Raw genomic sequence first — 20,000 nt, forward strand, 5'->3', positions numbered from 1 at the left:
GCGGAAAGGAAGGCTATTCAGATCATCGTGCCTGGCCCCTTTTTCCGTGCTTTCTCCCATAATCCCGCAGGCCCATCCTTTTCCAGGAGCAGCCTCCATCTGTGGTGAAAGTCTCCGTGGAAGCGGGGCCTATCACATTGACAGGCCTGAGCTGCTCTCTCCTCGCATCATTTTGGCGTCCATTTATTTGAGTCCGTGCCTTCCCGTTCTCAATCCCTTCACCTCCAGTCTCTCTCTCTCTCGCTATTGCCCCATGACCTGAGGGAGGGGAGACAGCAGAAAAATACTCCAGAGACCCCCTTCCGGAGGCTAGTGTTCTGGATCAAGGCGCTCAAACCTCACCACCACAGCCGGTGACATTTCAATACGATTTGCAACGCCAAGCAGTGACGGCCAGTCTCAGTCACGGTGACTGTGGAAACCTCGATCGTTCCTCCCTTACCCTGCTCTGGGCCTTCGTGTGACTCCACACCCACAGCCACTGAGGCCCCACTCCACCCTCTGGAACGGACAAGCCACTCGGTTCAAGGGACCATTATCATACAATGGAATCATAGATTCCCTACAGTGTGGAAACAGGCCCTTCGGCCCAACAGGTCCACACCGACCCTCTGAAGAGGAACCCACCCAGACCCATTCCCTTACATTATTACTCCTGACTAATGCACCTAACCTGCATATCCTTGAACACTATGGGTGATTTACTATGGGACAATTTAGCATGGCCAATCCACCCTAACCTGCACATCACTGGGCACTATGGGACAATTTAGCATGGCCAATCCACCCTAACCTGCACATCACTGGTCACTATGGGACAATTTAGCATGGCCAATCCACCCTAACCTACACATCCCTGGGCACTATGGGACAATTTAGCATGGCCAATCCACCCTAACCTGCACATCCCTGGGCACTATGGGACAATTTAGCATGGCCAATCCACCCTAACCTGCACATCACTGGGCACTATGGGACAATTTAGCATGGCCAATCCACCCTAACCTGCACATCACTGGGCACTATGGGACAATTTAGCATGGCCAATCCACCCTAACCTACACATCCCTGGGCACTATGGGACAATTTAGCATGGCCAATCCACCCTAACCTGCACATCACTGGGCACTATGGGACAATTTAGCATGGCCAATCCACCCTAACCTGCACCTCCCTGGGCACTATGGGACAATTTAGCATGGCCAATCCACCCTAACCTGCACATCTCTGGGCACTATGGGACAATTTAGCATGGCCAATCCACCCTAACCTGCACATCCCTGGGCACTATGGGACAATTTAGCATGGCCAATCCACCCTAACCTGCACATCACTGGGCACTATGGGACAATTTAGCATGGCCAATCCACCCTAACCTGCACACCCCTGGGCACTATGGGACAATTTAGCATGGCCAATCCACCCTAACCTGCACATCCCTGGGCACTATGGGACAATTTAGCATGGCCAATCCACCCTAACCTGCACATCACTGGGCACTATGGGACAATTTAGCATGGCCAATCCACCCTAACCTGCACATCCCTGGGCACTATGGGACAATTTAGCATGGCCAATCCACCCTAACCTGCACATCCCTGGACACTATGGGACAATTTAGCATGGCCAATCCACCCTAACCTGCACATCACTGGGCACTATGGGACAATTTAGCATGGCCAATCCACCCTAACCTACACATCCCTGGGCACTATGGGACAATTTAGCATGGCCAATCCACCCTAAACTGCACATCCCTGGGCACTATGGGACAATTTAGCATGGCCAATCCACCCTAACCTGCACATCCCTGGGCACTATGGGACAATTTAGCATGGCCAATCCACCCTAACCTGCACATCCCTGGGCACTATGGGACAATTTAGCATGGCCAATCCACCCTAACCTGCACATCCCTGGGCAGAATGGGACAATTTAGCATGGCCAATCCACCCTAACCTGCACATCCCTGGGCACTATGGGACAATTTAGCACGGCCAATCCACCCTAACCTGCACATCCCTGGGCACTATGGGACAATTTAGCATGGCCAATCCACCCTAACCTGCACATCCATGGACACTATGGGACAATTTAGCACGGCCAATCCACCCTAACCTGCACATCCCTGGACACTATGGGACAATTTAGCGTGGCCAATCCACCCTAACCTGCACATCCCTGGACACTATGGGACAATTTAGCATGGCCAATCCACCCTAACCTGCACATCCCTGGACACTATGGGACAATTTAGCATGGCCAATCCACCCTAACCTGCACATCCCTGCGCACTATGGGACAATTTAGCACGGCCAATCCACCCTAACCTGCACATCCCTGGACACTATGGGACAATTTAGCACGGCCAATCCACCCTAACCTGCACATCCCTGGGCACTATGGGACAATTTAGCATGGCCAATCCACCCTAACCTGCACGTCCCTGGACACTATGGGACAATTTAGCACAGCCAAGCCACCCTAACCTGCACATCCCTGGGCACTATGGGACAATTTAGCATGGCCAATCCACCCTAACCTGCACATCCCTGGGCACTATGGGACAATTTAGCATGGCCAACCCACCCTAACCTGCACATCCCTGCGCACTATGGGACAATTTAGCATGGCCAATCCACCCTAACCTGCACATCCCTGGGCACTATGGGACAATTTAGCATGGCCAATCCACCCTAACCTGCACATCCCTGGACACTATGGGACAATTTAGCATGGCCAATCCACCCTAACCTGCACATCCCTGGACACTATGGGACAATTTAGCATGGCCAATCCACCCTAACCTGCACATCCGTGGGCACTATGGGACAATTTAGCATGGCCAAGCCACCCTAACCTACACATCCCTGGGCACTATGGGACAATTTAGCATGGCCAATCCACCCTAACGGACACATCCTTGGGCACTATGGGACAATTTAGCATGGCCAATCCACCCTAACCTACACATCCCTGGACACTATGGGACAATTTAGCATGGCCAATCCACCCTAACCTACACATCCCTGGGGACTATGGGACAATTTAGCATGGCCAATCCACCCTAACCTGCACATCCCTGGACACTATGGGACAATTTAGCACGGCCAATCCACCCTAACCTACACATCCCTGGGGACTATGGGACAATTTAGCACGGCCAATCCACCCTAACCTGCACATCCCTGGGCACTATGGGACAATTTAGCATGGCCAATCCACCCTAACCTACACATCCCTGGACACTATGGGACAATTTAGCATGGCCAATCCACCCTAACCTGCACATCCCTGGACACTATGGGACAATTTAGCACGGCCAATCCACCCTAACCTACACATCCCTGGGGACTATGGGACAATTTAGCACGGCCAATCCACCCTAACCTACACATCTTTGGACTGTGGGAGGAAACCCACGCAGACATGGGGAGAATGTGCAAACTCCACACAGACTGTCTCCCGAGGCTGGAATCGGGTCCCTGGCGCCGAGTGGTCGCAGTGCTAACCACTGAGCCACCGCGTCGCTTTGTGGACGGTCGTGGCAACCGACCTCGGCCTTGCTGGTGCTGTCTGAGGAAACCATGAAAGGAGTGGTCATGCTGTTCCATAAGCACTCCCCCCCCCCCCCCCCCCCCCCCTCCCCACCCTCCTCGGTGTTTCTGCTGTCAGCCATTGATGGTTCCCCCTTCCCTCCCCCACCCCACCCCCCGCAGCTTCCCCCTCGGCCCTCTGCAGGAGTTAACGCTAATGCTGCTTCCACAGGCTCGATGATGTTCTGGTCGGGGCTCCGATGTACATGGAGCGAGTGCCCGGGGGCCGGCTGCAGGAGGTTGGACGTGTCTACGTTTATTTGCAGACCGGCCTCTTGGAATACAAGGTCCATCAGAACCTGACGGGTACAGACATCTACGGTCGCTATGGGACGTCGGTGGCGGGGTTGAGAGACCTGGACCAGGACGGATTCAATGGTAAGCTGCCCTGTCCTCCCAGAGCACAGCCGGATCAAACTGGCACCACACGAGCACTACTCCTCACGCTGCGCTCAATGTACAACACCCCAGCCTTGAACCGCTGTGGTCACTGTGCCCGGCCGACTGCTAGTCATTCATGCCAGGCTTGCGCCAGTGACAGGCAAGAGTTATTTACTGTGGGCAAACTTTGTCTTGAATGAATCGAACAGACTGGGGAACTAAAAAACCAAGACAGTCTGACAGAATGTACCGAGGGGCGTAAAATCTAGGCAGGCAAAGTGCGGAAATCCAGGCCCACACCGCAAGGAAGAGCATTGTTAAAAATAACAAAGAATAGTGACAGAACAATGGAGTAAACGTCAAGCTTGGATTCGAGGGATTTCTTTCTTTCGGTTTTTTTTTTGCCTTTGTCATTTTCACACAGAACCTTGGACCAGGAGTAGGCCATTTAGCCCCTCCGGGCCTGCTTCCCCATTCAGTGTGGTCACCGCTGACGTTCCGACTCTGTTTCCACTTCCTCCCCCCATACCCTTTGACCTTTTAGGCCGATGAACTCTATCCAACTCCTTCTTGGAAAATTCGAGAGGATCCCCACTCTCTGGCTGAAGACATTTCTCCTCAGCTCAGTCTAAAATGGCCTCCCCCTGTATCTCAACACTGTGACCCCCTGGTTCTGAACTCCCCCCACCATTGGGAACATCCTTCCTGTGTTTACCCTGTTTAGTCCTGTTCGCATTTTATAGGTTTCTATTAGACCTTCCCTCTTTCTAAACTCCAGTGAATATAATCCTAACTGATTCACTCTGTCTTGATACGTCAGTCCTGCCATCTCAGGAATCAGTCTGGGAAACCCTTGCTGTACTCCCTCCATCACCAGAGCACCCTTCCTCAGATAAGGAGACCAAAAAGACAGTGAGAGAGATGGGAGAGCTGTTTTTTTTTTGCTGACAGGATCACACAAATGTCTCTGAGCGTGTTTCCCTCAGGCCTGGAGCTGGACCAATCCAGACGCTGCCTTGTGGCTGTTTCCAAGTACCACTCTGTATCAGAAAGTGTTTGCCTCACTGATCTCCAAAGGGGTATATTCCCACGTAACTCACATGGACCCCACACATTCTCGCGAGACCTTCACATTGCAGCCTTCCCCTGAAATGTCAGCTACATTGCAGTGTGCACCTTTCACTGACCAGCTTAAAGTCCAAAAGGAAAAAAAATCGATTGCCCCTTAAAAGGTACAAGTCACTTTTATATGTACACACAGCTCGCCCAAGTTGTGTGAGTGTGAGAGAGAGAGTGTGTGTATGTGAGTGATTGTGAGAGTGTCTGTATGTGTGTGACTGTGTATGTGAGTGTGAGAGTGTGTGTGTATGTGAGTGTGAGAGAGTGCACCTGTGTATATGAGTGAGTGTGTGTGTGTATGTGAGTGTGAGAGTGTGTGTGTGTGAATGTGAGAGTGTGTGTGTGAGACTGTGTATGTGAGTGAGAGTGTGTGTATGTGTGAGACTGTGAGTGTGTATGTGAGCGTGAGAGTGTGTGTGTATGTGAGTGTGACAGAGTGCATATGTATATATGAGTGAGTGTGTGTGAGTGTGTGTGATTGTGAAAGTGAGTATGTATGAGTGTGTGTGTGAGATTGTGAAAGTGTGTGTGAGAGAGTGTGTGATTGTGAAAGTGAGCGTGTATGAGTGTGTGTGAAAGAGAGTGTGTGTGTGATTGTGAAAGTGAGTGTATGAGTGTGTGTGAGTGTGTGTGTGATTGTGAAAGTGAGTGTGTATGAGTGTGTGTGAGAGTGTGTGATTGTGAAAGTGTGTGTATGAGTGTGTGTATGTGAGTGTGAGAGTGTGTATGTGTGTGTGAGAGTGTGTGTGTGTATGTGAGTGTAAGAGAGTGCATCTGTGTATCTGAGTGAGTGTGTGTGTGTATGTGAGTGTGAGTGTGTGTGTATATGTGAGTGAGAGTGTATGTGTGTGTATGTGTGAGACTGTGTGTATGTGAGTGTGAGTGTGTGTGTGTATGTGAGTGTGACAGAGTGCATATGTGTATATGAGTGAGTGTGTGTGTGAGAGAGTGTGTGTGTGATTGTGAAAGTGAATGTGTATGAGTGTGTGTGAGATTGTGAAAGTGAGTGTGTATGAGTGTGTGTGAGAGAGTGTGTGTGTGATTGTGAAAGTGAGTGTGTATGAGTGTGTGTGTGTGATGGTGAAAGTGAGTGTGTATGAGTGTGTGAGAGAGTGTGTGAGTGATGGTGAAAGTGAGTGTGTATGAGTGTGTGAGAGAGTGTGTGTGTGATTGTGAAAGTGAGTGTGTATGATTGTGTGTGAGATTGTGAAAGTGAGTGTGTATGAGTGTGTGTGGGAGTGTGTGTGAGATTGTGAAAGTGAGTGTGTATGAGTGTGTGTGTGTGTGTGAGAGTGTGTGTGTTTGTGAAAGTGAGTGTGTATAAATGTGTGTGAAAGTGAGTGTGTATGAGTGTGTGTGAGAGAGTGTGTGATTGTGAAAGTGTGTGTATGAGTGTATGTGAGTGTGAGAGTGTGTATGTGTGTGAGAGTGTGTGTGTATGTGAGTGTAAGAGAGTGCATCTGTGTATCTGAGTGAGTGTGTGTGTGTATGTGAGTGTGTGTGTGTATATGTGAGTGAGAGTGTATGTGTGTGTATGTGTGAGACTGTGTGTATGTGAGTGTGAGTGTGTGTGTGAGTGCATATGTGTATATGAGTGTGTGTGTGTGAGAGAGTGTGTGTGTGATTGTGAAAGTGAACGTGTATGAGTGTGTGTGTGATTGTGAAAGTGTGTGTATGAGTGTGTGTGAGAGTGTGTGTGTGATTGTGAAAGTGAGTGTATGTGAGTGTGTGTGTGAGAGTGTGTGTGATTGTGAAAGTGAGTGTTTATGAGTGTGTGTGAGAGAGTGTGATTGTGAAAGTGAATGTGTATCAATGTGTGTGAAAGAGAGTGTGTGTGATTGTGAAAGTGAGTGTATGTGAGTGTGTGTGTGAGAGTGTGTGTGATTGTGAAAGTGAGTGTTTATGAGTGTGTGTGAGAGAGTGTGATTGTGAAAGTGAATGTGTATAAATGTGTGTGAAAGAGAGTGTGTGTGATTGTGAAAGTGAGTGTGTATGAGTGTTTGTGAGATTGTGTGCAAGAGAGTGCGTGTGTGAGAGACGGGCAATGCCTTTGAGAGAGAGGCGAATGAGTGCAGGAAAGCACCTGGAAGCTGGTGAATGCTGGCAATGAGCTGACCACTCTTCTTGTGCCCACAGATGTGGCAGTAGGTGCCCCTTATGCTGGCGACAAGAGCCAGGGCCTGGTCTACATCTACAACGGGCGGCCTGATGGCCTCAACAGTACCCCATCCCAAATCCTGGTGGGCATGTGGGCCAGTGCCAGCAGTGTGCCAGCCAGTTTTGGATTCTCAGCGCGGGGAGCGATGGACCTCGATATGAATGGGTACCCAGGTAAGAAGTGTGCCCGGCAGGGTGGAGGGAGTGAGTCTTGGGAATTCTTTCCCACCGAGGGCTGTCGGGGCTGGGTCAGTGAGTATATTCAAGGCTGAGACTGAGAGATGTTTAATCAGGAAGGGGAATGGAGGGGTGATGGGGAAAAGGCAGGAGAGTGGAGTCAGGGATGATCCGATCAGCCATGACCTCATTGAATGCCGGAGCACCTTCGATGGGCTGAATGGCCTCCTGCTGCTCCACCATCGCAGAGATCAGAACGTGAGCCCTGCCCCACCACCAAGACAGGTCGCTCCGAACTTACAGACAGAGATACGACCGGAGTGAGCCTGGTCCGGCTGGGATGCAGCATTTCGGCAGCAAAGTGAGGTGTATGGACAGGCACCAGGGGAAGGCTGCGCAGGCAGGAGCAACGGTTTCGACACGCTACCCTGTCATCTGGGGGGACGGAAGCAGGCGAGCTGTGAGATAGCAGATCAGCGAGTCCGTCCGTGGGTTATCGGACTGTCCTTTCACACTGAGGGCCTGGGTGGTACAGTGGGTTATCGGACTGTCCTTTCACACTGAGGGACTGGGTGGGACAGTGGGTTATCACACTGTCCTCTCACACTGAGGGACTGGGTGGGACAGTGGGTTATCACACTGTCCTCTCACACTGAGGGACTGGGTGGGACAGTGGGTTATCACACTGTCCTTTCACATTGAGGGACTGGGTGGGACAGTGGGTTATCGGACTGTCCTTTCACACTGAGGGACTGGGTGGGACAGTGGGTTATCACACTGTCCTTTCACACTGAGGGACTGGGTGGGACAGTGGGTTATCACACTGTCCTTTCCCACTGAGGGACTGTGTGGGACAGTGGGTTATCACTGTCCTCTCACACTGAGGGACTGGGTGGGACAGTGGGTTATCGGACTGTCCTTTCACACTGAGGGACTGGGTGGGACAGTGGGTTATCACACTGTCCTTTCCCACTGAGGGACTGGGTGGGACAGTGGGTTATCACTGTCCTCTCACACTGAGGGACTGGGTGGGACAGTGGGTTATCACTGTCCTCTCACACTGAGGGACTGGGTGGGACAGTGGGTTATCACTGTCCTTTCACACTGAGGTACTGGGTGGGACAGTGGCTTATCACACTGTCCTTTCACACTGAGGGACTGGGTGGGACAGTGGGTTATCACTGTCCTCTCACACTGAGGGACTGGGTGGGACAGTGGGTTATCGGACTGTCCTCTCACACTGAGGGACTGGGTGGGACAGTGGGTTATCTCACTGTCCTTTCACACAGAGGGACTGGGTGGTACAGTGGGTTATCACACTGTCCTTTCACACTGAGGGACTGGGTGGTACAGTGGGTTATCACACTGTCCTTTCACACTGAGGGACTGGGTGGTACAGTGGGTTATCACACTGTCCTTTCCCACTGAGGGACTGGGTGGGACAGTGGGTTATCACACTGTCCTTTCCCACTGAGGGACTGGTTGGGACAGTGGGTTATCACACTGTCCTCTCACACTGAGGGACTGGGTGGGACAGTGGGTTATCACACTGTCCTTTCACACTGAGCGACTGGGTGGGACAGTGGGTTATCACTGTCCTCTCACACTGAGCGACTGGGTGGGACAGTGGGTTATCACTGTCCTCTCACACTGAGGGACTGGGTGGGACAGTGGGTTATCACTGTCCTCTCACACTGAGGGACTGGGTGGGACAGTGGGTTATCACACTGTCCTTTCACACTGAGGGACTGGGTTGGACAGTGGGTTATCAAACTGTCCTTTCACACTGAGGGACTGGGTGGGACAGTGGGTTATCACACTGTCCTTTCACACTGAGGGACTGGGTGGGACAGTGGGTTATCACACTGTCCTTTCCCACTGAGGGACTGGTTGGGACAGTGGGTTATCACACTGTCCTCTCACACTGAGGGACTGGGTGGGACAGTGGGTTATCACACTGTCCTTTCACATTGAGGGACTGGGTGGGACAGTGGGTTATCACACTGTCCTTTCACACTGAGGGACTGGGTGGGACAGTGGGTTATCACACTGTCCTTTCACACTGAGGGACTGGGTTGGACAGTGGGTTATCAAACTGTCCTTTCACACTGAGGGACTGGGTGGGACAGTGGGTTATCACTGTCCTCTCACACTGAGCGACTGGGTGGGACAGTGGGTTATCACTGTCCTCTCACACTGAGGGACTGGGTGGGACAGTGGGTTATCACTGTCCTCTCACACTGAGGGACTGGGTGGGACAGTGGGTTATCACACTGTCCTTTCACACTGAGGGACTGGGTTGGACAGTGGGTTATCAAACTGTCCTTTCACACTGAGGGACTGGGTGGGACAGTGGGTTATCACACTGTCCTTTCACACTGAGGGACTGGGTGGGACAGTGGGTTATCACACTGTCCTTTCCCACTGAGGGACTGGTTGGGACAGTGGGTTATCACACTGTCCTCTCACACTGAGGGACTGGGTGGGACAGTGGGTTATCACACTGTCCTTTCACATTGAGGGACTGGGTGGGACAGTGGGTTATCACACTGTCCTTTCACACTGAGGGACTGGGTGGGACAGTGGGTTATCACACTGTCCTTTCACACTGAGGGACTGGGTTGGACAGTGGGTTATCAAACTGTCCTTTCACACTGAGGGACTGGGTGGGACAGTGGGTTATCACACTGTCCTTTCACACTGAGGGACTGGGTGGGACAGTGGGTTATCACACTGTCCTTTCACACTGAGGGACTGGGTGGGACAGTGGGTTATCACACTGTCCTTTCACACTGAGGGACTGGGTGGGACAGTGGGTTATCAAACTGTCCTTTCACACTGAGGGACTGGGTGGGACAGTGGGTTATCACACTGTCCTTTCATACTGAGGGACTGGGTGGGACAGTGGGTTATCACACTGTCCTTTCACACTGAGGGACTGGGTGGGACAGTGGGTTATCACACTGTCCTTTCCCACTGAGGGACTGGGTGGGACAGTGGGTTATCACATGTCCTTTAACACTGAGGGACTGGGTGGGACTGAGGGGGTGTTTTGTCCCTCTAGTTTCATTCAGTTCAGTTTGTGTCTATGTTTTTTTGCAGATGTGATTGTTGGGGCTTTTGGTGTTGACCGTGCTGTTGTTTACAGGTAAGAATGTGTGACATCCTCCTTGCTTCCAATGTCATTGGTCTCTTTAGCTGTTAGTGATCGGTTTAATGACATCTGCGTCCCATGCTCCTAGCTGAGCGCCCAGTTTGGACTCGGAGCATCCCTGGGTCTTTTGGTTGACTGGGAATGGCTCTTTTTGATGAGCATTGAATCGGGCTCTTCTGGAGACGCCCAAAGGGTGTTCTGTGTCAGTCCGATGTGTCGCTTCTCCTTGAAGTTTAAACTTAAGTCGGAATCCTTTTACCTGCCAACCTTGGGCGCCTCTTATCTCGCGGCCTGTGGCAATCTGCTTGCTGGCCTTTGTTCCCATAGCGACGGCTCCAGCCAGGAACTGACCTTCTTTCTCTTGGCCCTAGGGCTCGGCCGATTGTCTGGGCAAGTGCCAGTTTGAAAGTGAGCCCCCCGGTCTTCAACCCTGAGGAGAAGGGGTGCACCATAAATGGCACTGACATCCAGGTCACATGGTACGTATGTCATTCCAGCCAATCAGGATTGCTTCTGAACTTTTCTTTGTGACACCTCACCCCCTGCCGCTCTTTCCCAGCCCCTCCCCCTCCCCCTCCCATGAAATCCCGAGTGAGCACTTCATCAAGGTGAATTTTGGAACGGTCAAGAGGATTTTGCCCATCTTTTGGGTGAGATGTTCATGCCTGTTTCCCCTGCGGGCACACAACATCTGAGTGCACCACTGGAGCAAGAGGTGGGGAGTTGTCCATGGAGTCTTGACCAATATGTATTCCCCGGTCAACCCAGAAAGCGAAGTGATTTGGCGTTTATCCCATTCGGATTTGTGGGATCTCACTGTGCATGAACTGGATCCTTACGTTCATCCACCATCTCAGTGACTACACTTCCGAAAGTTTGCCTGGTTGGCTGGACAGTGGGCCATCGATGGGTCTTTCTGGGTGGTCCAGCTGGTAACCATGGTGTGTTTCTGGGTACAGAACAGGGGCCTTGGATGGAGGGTCTAATTGGAGGGGCACCACGGTGGGAGGGTGACGGTGATAGGGGGCAACAAATCCAATCGGTTACAGCCAAGGGCAAAGTGGTGGGGGTGGGGGGCAGTGGTGGGTGGAGTTTTGCCATTCTCAGTGTTTGCCAACACTGGCAAGGTGGGCAAATGCTGGCCTTGTGACTGCAGGGTGTGGGCACAAAGATAGTTGGAAGGGGCAGGTGGTGTTGAGGAAGTGGGCAGGCTGCAGCAGGCCAGACTAGGAGCGTGGGCAAAGGAGTGGCAGACAGAAGACAATGTGGGACAGGGGTGAGGTTACACACTTTGGTGGGGAGAGTAGAGGCGCTGACGAGTTTCTCGATGGGGAAAGGCTTCTCTTGGGGAAATTTGAGGTACAAAGGGGCTTAGGGGACCTAGTTCAGGATTCTCTTAAGGTTAACCCGCAAGCTCAGTTCGCAGTTAGGAGAGATAATGCAATGTTGGCATTTTCTTCAAGTGAATACAAGAGCTTGCTGAGGCTGGAGAAACATTGCGAGCAGTTTTGTGCCCCGTATCCCCATCAGACACCTTGGCAAGCCCATAATGGCTGCCCAGCAACTGCCACCTGCTGGGGTATACAGTCTTTGTCCCTCAGCCCACATACCCACGAGTACTCCAGAGTGCCACTCAGTTGAAGGGTAATTGGGGATGGGCAACAAAGGCTGGCCTTGCTAGTGATACCCACATCCCAGGAGTGCAGGAAGACAGATGCTCTCCCTTCATCATCATCACTGCAGTTGATGGCCTGGTCATTCTCAGACTGCTGTCCACAAAATGGCTGCCGTTTCTCCCACGTGACAATAGTGGCCCCACTTTGAAAAGCTTGAGTGGAAAGCACTTGCCGATGTCCTGCTGGCTGTCGCAGGTGTCACGCTAACGTAACCCTTTCCCCCCACCCCCCGCCCCCATCCTCACCACATTCTGCAAGGGTCCATTGAAAGTACCCTGAGCTGCTGCATCACTGCCTGGTTCAGGAATTGGCACTGTCTGGGACCGCGGAGACAGCTGAGAGGATCATCAGGGTCTCTCTTCCCTCCATTACAGACGTTTACACCACACGCTGCATCCGAAAGGCTAACAGCATTGTGGAAGACCCCACACACCCCTCACTGAAACTCTTCTCCCTCCTGCCATCTGGCAGAAGATACCGGAGCGTTTGGTCTCTCACAGCCAGACTGTGCAACAGTTTCTTCCCCCAAGCCATCAGGCTCCTTAACACTGTATGATCAGACTCTTTTCCACCTGAAATTCTTTCATATTGCTGTTAGAAAAATGTCTATCATTCATCTTGCTTCCGTTACACTGTAACTTGCAGGTTTTGCATTTCTTATGCACTTTATGCCGTGTATGATTGTGTAGTTGGTGCTGCGCTCCCTCGGTCTGAGAGGAACGCTGTCTCGGTTTTTTACTGTATCTGTCAAATCAAAAGTTCCTCTGTTCTACTCTCTTTCACAGCATCAATGTCAGCTTTTGCCTCAGTGCCTCTGGGAAACACGTGCCAGAGTGGATTGGTGAGTACCAGGACAGGACAACGAACAAAGAACATTCCAGCACAGGAATAGGCCCTTCGGCCCTCCAAGCCTGTGCTGACCCAGATCCTCTATCTAAACCTGTCACCTAGTTTCTAAGGATCGGTGTCCCTCTGCTCCCTGCCCATTCATGTATCTGTCTAGATACATCTTAAGTGACGCTATCATGCCCGCCTCTACCACTTCCGCTGGCTACACTTTCCAGGCACCCACCACCCTCAGCGTAAAGCACTCCCCACACATATCTCCCTTCAACTTTTCCCCTCTCACCTTGAACTCATGACCCCCAGTAACTGAGTCCCCCACTCTGGGAAAAAGCTTCTTGCTATCCACCCTGTCTGTACCTCTCATGATTTTGTAGACCTCAATCAGGTCCCCCCTCAACCTCTGTCTTTCTAATGAAAATAATCCTAATCTACTCAACCTCTCTTCACAGCTAGTGTCCTCCATACCAGGGAACATCCTGGTGACCCTCCTCTGCACCCTCTCCAAAGCATCCACATCCTTTTGGTAATGTGGCGAGCAGAACTGTACGCAGTATTTCACTTGTGGCCGAACCAAAGTCTTATACAACTGTAACATGACCTGCCAACTCTTGTACTCAATACCCCATCCGATGAAGGAAACCATCCTGACCACTCTATCGACCTGCGTTGCCACCTTCAGGGTATAATGGACCTGAACACCCAGATCTCTCTGCACATCAATTTTCCCCAGGGCTTTTCCATTTACTGTATAGTTCGCTCTTGAATTGGATTTGCCAAAATGCATCACCTTGCATTTGCCCGGATTGTAATCAGTTTCGCATGTGGATGCTATTGTAGTCCAGTTTGGTGTTAATGTCTGGTTAATTATTTGTTAACTTTATTTAAGGATAAGACGAAACAGGCAATGGCTATTATTGTCTGAACACAGATAGATGGTGATGACCCTATCTCTGGGCCAGCAGACCTGCGTTTAAGCCCGACTGGCTGCGGACGTGTGTCATAACATCACTGAATAGGTTTATCTGAAGCTGTTTAGTCACTGCACAGGGCTGTTGTGGTGTCCCTAACTCAGCCCATCCAATTTGCATTGACCTTCTGAAGATTATCCCACTCACCCTCTCCCCACATTTCCCATGGCTAACTCACCCAGCCTGCACACCAAGGGACAATTTAGCACAGCCAATTCACCCAATCTGCTCATCTTGGGATTGTGGGAGGAAACCCACGCGGACACGGGGAGAATGTGCAAACTCCACACAGACTGGAATCGAGGCTGGAATCGAACCCGGGTCTGTGACGCTGTGTGGCAGCAGTGCTGACCCCTGAGCCACCAGGCCATCCTTACTGAGAGAAATGTGCCCCGTAGTTAGCAGGATTTGAACCTGCGCAGGGATGACCCCCAAGGGACCTCTCATCCATTGCCTTAACTACTTGGCCATGACAAACACCAGTCCTGCTCCAGAGGTGTGCCTTATATATATGGGCATTGACAGGATGCAGAGCTGGGCTGAGAAATGTCAGCTGGAGTTCACCCTGGATAAGTGCGAAGTGATTAATTTTGGAAGGTTGAATTTGAATGCTGAATACAGGGTTAAAGACAGGATTCTTGGCAGTGTGGAGAAATAGAGGGATCATGGGGATCACGTTCATAGCTCCCTCAAAGTTGCCATCCAAATTGATAGGGTTGTTAAGAAGGCGTATGGTGAGTTGGCTTTCACTAACAGGGGGATTGAGTTTAAGAGCCACAAGGTTTTGCTACAGCTCTATAAAACCCTGGTTAGACCACACTTGGAATATTGTGTTCAGTTCTGGTCGCCTCATTATAGGAAGGATGTGGAAGCTTTAGAGAGGGTGCAGAGGAGATTTACCAGGATGCTGCCTGGATTGGAGGGTTTGTCTTATGAAGAGAGGTTGAGGGAGTTAGGGCTTTTCACACTGGAGAGAAGAAGGAAGAGAGGTGACTTGATGCTAATAAGAGGCATAGATAGAGTCGATAACCAGAGACTTTTCCCCAGGGCTGAAATGGCTGTCACGAGGGGTCATAATTTTAAGATGATTGGAGGAAGGTATAGGGGAGATGTCAGAGATAGGTTCTTTAGAATGGTGAGTGTGTGGAATGCACTGCCAGCAGTGGTGGTATAGTCAGAGACATTCGGGACATTTAAGCGACTGCTGGACAAGTACATGGATGGCAGTAAATTGAGGGGTGTGTAGGTTAGGTTGATCTTAGATTAAGATAAATGCTCGGCACAGCATCGTGGGCCGAATGGCCTGTACTGCGCTGTACTGTGAGATGTTCTATGTTTATATAGGGCGCACCTGTAATATTCAGGGTGGAAAAGGTTTTAAGACTGAGCAGTCAGTGAACTCTATTCACAAAGAAAGGTGTCATGATTTCCTGTCTTGCTGACTGGCTTGGATCCAGTTTGGTATTGTCAAAAACCACACAACACCAGCTTATTGTCCAACAGGTTTATTTGGACAGCATCTTCAGATGCAACTTTGGGAGTAGATGATGGATGCCGAAAGGGGAAGATTGGAAACTTGCAGTTTTTTTTTAAACAGAAGGTTGGAACTTGCGTTACTTTTGGCAAGAACAGCTGAAATCAAGTCTTGGGATACAATTTCCCATCAATGTTCCGAGGAGCAGGAGAATCAATGTTTCAGGCAAAAGCCCTTCATCAGGAATGAGACTTATGGGCCTGGGGGTGGAGAGACAAATGGGAGGGGGGGTGGGGCTGGGGAGGGGGGTAGGTGGAAGGTAGCTGGGAATGCAATAGGTGGATGGAGGTGGGGGTAACGGTGATAGGTTGGAGAGGAGGGTGGGGCAGATAGGTGGGAAGGAAGATTGACAGATAGGACAGGTCATGAGGGTAGTGCTGAGCTGGAAGGTTGGAACTGGGGTAAGCTGGGGGCAGGGGAAATGAGGAAACTGGTGAAGTCCACATTGATACCCTGGGGTTGGAGGGTCCCGAGGCGGAAGATGAGGCGTTCTTCCTCCAGGTGTCGGGTGGTGAGGGAGCGGCGGTGGAAGAGGCCCAGGACCTGCACATCCTCAGTGGAGTGGGAGGGGGAGTTGAAATGTTTAAATTGTTTCACTGGACAAAGGTGGCTAGAATTCTAATATTAACCGGAATTAGATTTTCAGAGAACAAAACCCACACTTTCGGAACAGACGCCTGAAACCGGAAAAAAGAAACTCCAGGGGGACCATTCATTTCCAGCAGCCATCATGGTTCACAAGGCACATTCAACGGAAACACGAGGGACAGAGGACTCAATGATAGCAGCAATCTGAGACCACCTCGATGCAAGCTGACTCTGCCAACACTTAAAGCAGAAATGTCACTCAAAGTAGCAGGGATGGCGATACCTCCCACTATTAAAACAGAGACTTGGGCAAGTTCAACAGAAGAATGGACCCCAAAAATGTCCTGGAAAACTCCAAAACATTCCTTCACTTATGAGAGAATATCCCTCCGTTTAAGAAAGGACTGCATTTAGTTTCACTTGTTCTGAGCACGTAGGGAGAAAGGCATTCACTAAAGCTGAGATTTCGCTGAAAATTCACCCAACCTGACAGCATAGCCCTCAGAAATAAATATTAATCCAGGAGACGTGGAGTATTATAGAGAGGGGGGCAGAAAATGAATGGGAAGGTCCACCTCAGGTTACAGGTTGTAGTGAAGAAATTAATTTTACAGCATAGCGACCAAACTATCGGGGTGCATTCCTTGAGGTGATGAGTACACACCGACAGAATCTGGACCCGTCATAGAAAGCAATGAGGCACCATGCAGTTTGCATAATCATATGTTGCATAATAATGAGGACCACATTAAGGCAGGTGCAGTGCTGACTGAATATGGACAAAATGATACAAAGACAGAATAACGCTATTTTCCACACAAGATAATAACTAAATGTAGGCACTAAGGTAACGTGCATGCCAGAAAGAGCCAGTGAATAGAAGAATGCCACAATTATAGGGAAGGCGTTGGCAAAACAAAATTGCCTTAATGTGCAAGGTAAGGGACAGAACGTAAGCTCCATGGGTTGGCAAAATGAGGGAAAGATGTCAGAGGCTAAAAAATGTACTCCGAGTTCTGAAAGTGGACCTGGAAGTGAGCATAATCCTTGGAAAAGATCACAAACTTACAGAAGGAATTCTGATCATTGGAAGGGGAGATCTTGAAATAATCCAGAACAAGATGGAAGGGTCAGTAGAGGTCATCATTACATAGAACATAGAACATAGAAAAATACAGCGCAGTACAGGCCCTTTGGCCCTCGATGTTGCGCCGATCCAAGCCCACCTAACCTACACTAGCCCAATATCCTCCATATGCCTATCCAATGCCCGTTTAAATGCCCATAAAGAGGGAGAGTCCACCACTGCTACTGGCAGGGCATTCCATGAATGCTGCTGAGGGAGTGGGGCACTGTCGGAGGGTCAGTGCTGAAGGAGTGCCACACTGTCGGAGGGTCAGTGCTGAGGGAGTGCCGCACTGTCGGAGGGTCAGTACTGAGGGAGTGCCGCACTGTCGGAGGGTCAGTGCTGAGGGTGTGCCGCACTGTCGGAGGGTCAGTGCTGAAGGAGTGCCACACTGTCGGAGGGTCAGTGCTGAGGGAGTGCCGCACTGTCGGAGGGTCAGTACTGAGGGAGTGCTGCACTGTCAGAGGGTCAGTGCTGAGGGAGTGCCGCACTGTCGGAGGGTCACTGCTGAGGAAGTGCCGCACTGTCGGAGGGTCAGTACTGAGGGAGTGCTGCACTGTCGGAGGGTCAGTGCTGAGGGAGTGCCGCACTGTCGGAGGGTCAGTGCTGAGGGAGTGGGCACTGTCGGAGGGTCAGTACTGAGGGAGTGCCGCACTGTCGGAGGGTCAGTACTGAGGGAGTGCTGCACTGTCGGAGGGTCAGTGCTGAGGGAGTGCTGCACTGTCAGAGGGTCAGTACTGAGGGAGTGCTGCACTGTCGGAGGGTCAGTACTGAGGGAGTACCGCACTGTCAGAGGGTCAGTGCTGAGGGAGTGCCGCACTGTCAGAGGGTCAGTGTTGAGGGAGTGGGCACTGTCGGAGGGTCAGTACTGAGGGAGTGCCGCACTGTCGGAGGGTCAGTACTGAGGGAGTGCTGCACTGTCGGAGGGTCAGTGCTGAGGGAGTGCTGCACTGTCGGAGGGTCAGTGCTGAGGGAGTGCTGCACTGTCGGAGGGTCAGTGCTGAGGGAGTACCGCACTGTCAGAGGGTCAGTGCTGAGGGAGTGCTGCACTGTCAGAGGGTCAGTACTGAGGGAGTGCTGCACTGTCGGAGGGTCATTACTGAGGGAGTACCGCACTGTCGGAGGGTCAGTGCTGAGGGAGTGCCGCACTATCGGAGGGTCAGTGCTGAGGGAGTGCCGCACTATCGGAGGGTCAGTGCTGAGGGAGTGCTGCACTGTCGAAGGATCAGTGCTGAGGGAGTGTGTGTGTGTGAGCGTGCGCGGGGTGGTGAAATTGATTGTGTGTCTGTGTGTGTGTGTGTGTGTGTGTGAGATAGAGAGAGTGTGTGTGAGAGGGCGTGAGAGTGTGTGTGTGAGAGAGAGAGAGTGTTTGTGTGAGAGAAAGAGTGTGTCTGAGAGAGAGAGTTTGTGTTTGTGTGTGAGAGAGAGAATGAGAGAGTGTGTGTGTGTGTGCGAGAGAGAATGTGTGTATGTGAGAGTGTGTGTGAGGGTGTGTGAGTGTATGTGTGTGAGTGTGTGTTTATGAGAGTGTGTGTGAGAGTGAGTGTGCGAGTGTGAGTGTGAATGTGTGTGTATGTGTGTGAGTCTGTGTCTGTGTGTGTGTATGAATGTGTGAGTGTATGTCTGTGTGAATGTGTGTGTATGAGTGTGTGTCTATGTGTGCGTGTGTGTGTGTGAGTGTGTGAATGTGTGAGTGTGTGTGAGTGTGAATGTGTGTATGTGTGTGTGAGTGAGTGTGTGTGTGAGTGTGTGCGTGTGTGAATGTGTGTGTGATGTGTGTTTGTGTGTGAATGTGTGTGTGTGTCTGTGTGTGCGTGTGTGTATGAGTGTGAATGTGTGTATGTGAGTGAGTGAGTGTGTGTGTGTGCGTGTGTGAATGTGTGTGTGAATGTGTCTGTGTGTGCGTGAGTGTGTGTGAATGTGTGTGTGTGTGGGTGAGTGTGTGTGTGTGAGAGTGTGTGTGCATGAGTGTGTGTGAATGTGTGTTTGTGTGTGAATGAGTGTGTGTGAATGTGTGTTTGTGTGTGAATGTGTGTGTGGGTGAGTGTGTGTGAATGTGAGTGTGTGTGTGTGTTTGTGCGTGTGTGAATGTGTGAGTGTGTGTGAGTGTGAATGTGTGAGTGTGAGTGTGAATGTGTGTATGTGTGTGTGAATTTGTGAGTGTGAATGTGTGTGTGTGTCTGTATGCCTGTGAGTGTGTGTGTGTCTGTGTGTGTGTGTGTTTGTGAGTGTGTGTGTGAGTGTGTCTGTATGCCTGTGAGTGAGTGTGTGTGAGTGTGTGTTTGTGTGTGTGTGTCTGTGTGTGTGTGTGTGTGTGTGAGAGTGTGTGTCTGTGTGTGTGTGTGTCTATGTGTGTGTGTGTGTGAGAGTGTGTGTCTGTGTGTGTCTGTTTGTGTGTGTGTGTGCGAGTGTGTGTGTCTGTGTGTGTATGAGTGTGTGAGTGTGTGTCTGTGTGTGTGAGTGTATGTCTGTGTGTGTGTGTGAGTGTGTCTGTGAGTGTGTGTGTGAGTATGAGTGTGTGTATGTGTGTGAGTGTGTGTGTGTGAGTGTGTGTCTGTGTGTGTGAGTGTGTGTCTGTGTGTGTGTGTGTGTCTGTGTGTGTGTGAGTGTGTGTATCTGAGTGTGTGTGTGTGTGAGTGTGAATGTGTGAGTGTGAATGTGTGAGTGTGTGTGTGAGT

At 50.9% G+C, this 20,000-nt stretch overlaps 1 protein-coding gene across 1 annotated transcript in view; it reads left to right on the top strand.

The window, feature by feature from the left end:
* The window catches only part of LOC122546787 (integrin alpha-5-like), a 249,287-nt gene that overhangs the window by 134,822 nt on the left and 94,465 nt on the right, over positions 1-20,000 (top strand). The window contains exons 12-16 of the mRNA XM_087985610.1: positions 3,769-3,974; positions 7,233-7,427; positions 10,533-10,578; positions 10,956-11,063; positions 13,046-13,101. Coding sequence (XP_087841736.1) covers positions 3,769-3,974; positions 7,233-7,427; positions 10,533-10,578; positions 10,956-11,063; positions 13,046-13,101 — 611 coding nt within the window. The remainder of the gene's footprint in view (positions 1-3,768; positions 3,975-7,232; positions 7,428-10,532; positions 10,579-10,955; positions 11,064-13,045; positions 13,102-20,000) is intronic.

The sequence above is a fragment of the Chiloscyllium plagiosum genome, unplaced genomic scaffold, assembly GCF_037043375.1.
Source record: "Chiloscyllium plagiosum isolate Xiang-an unplaced genomic scaffold, Cpla_swu_hap1 HiC_scaffold_53X, whole genome shotgun sequence".
NCBI classification, from domain to species: domain Eukaryota; kingdom Metazoa; phylum Chordata; class Chondrichthyes; order Orectolobiformes; family Hemiscylliidae; genus Chiloscyllium; species Chiloscyllium plagiosum.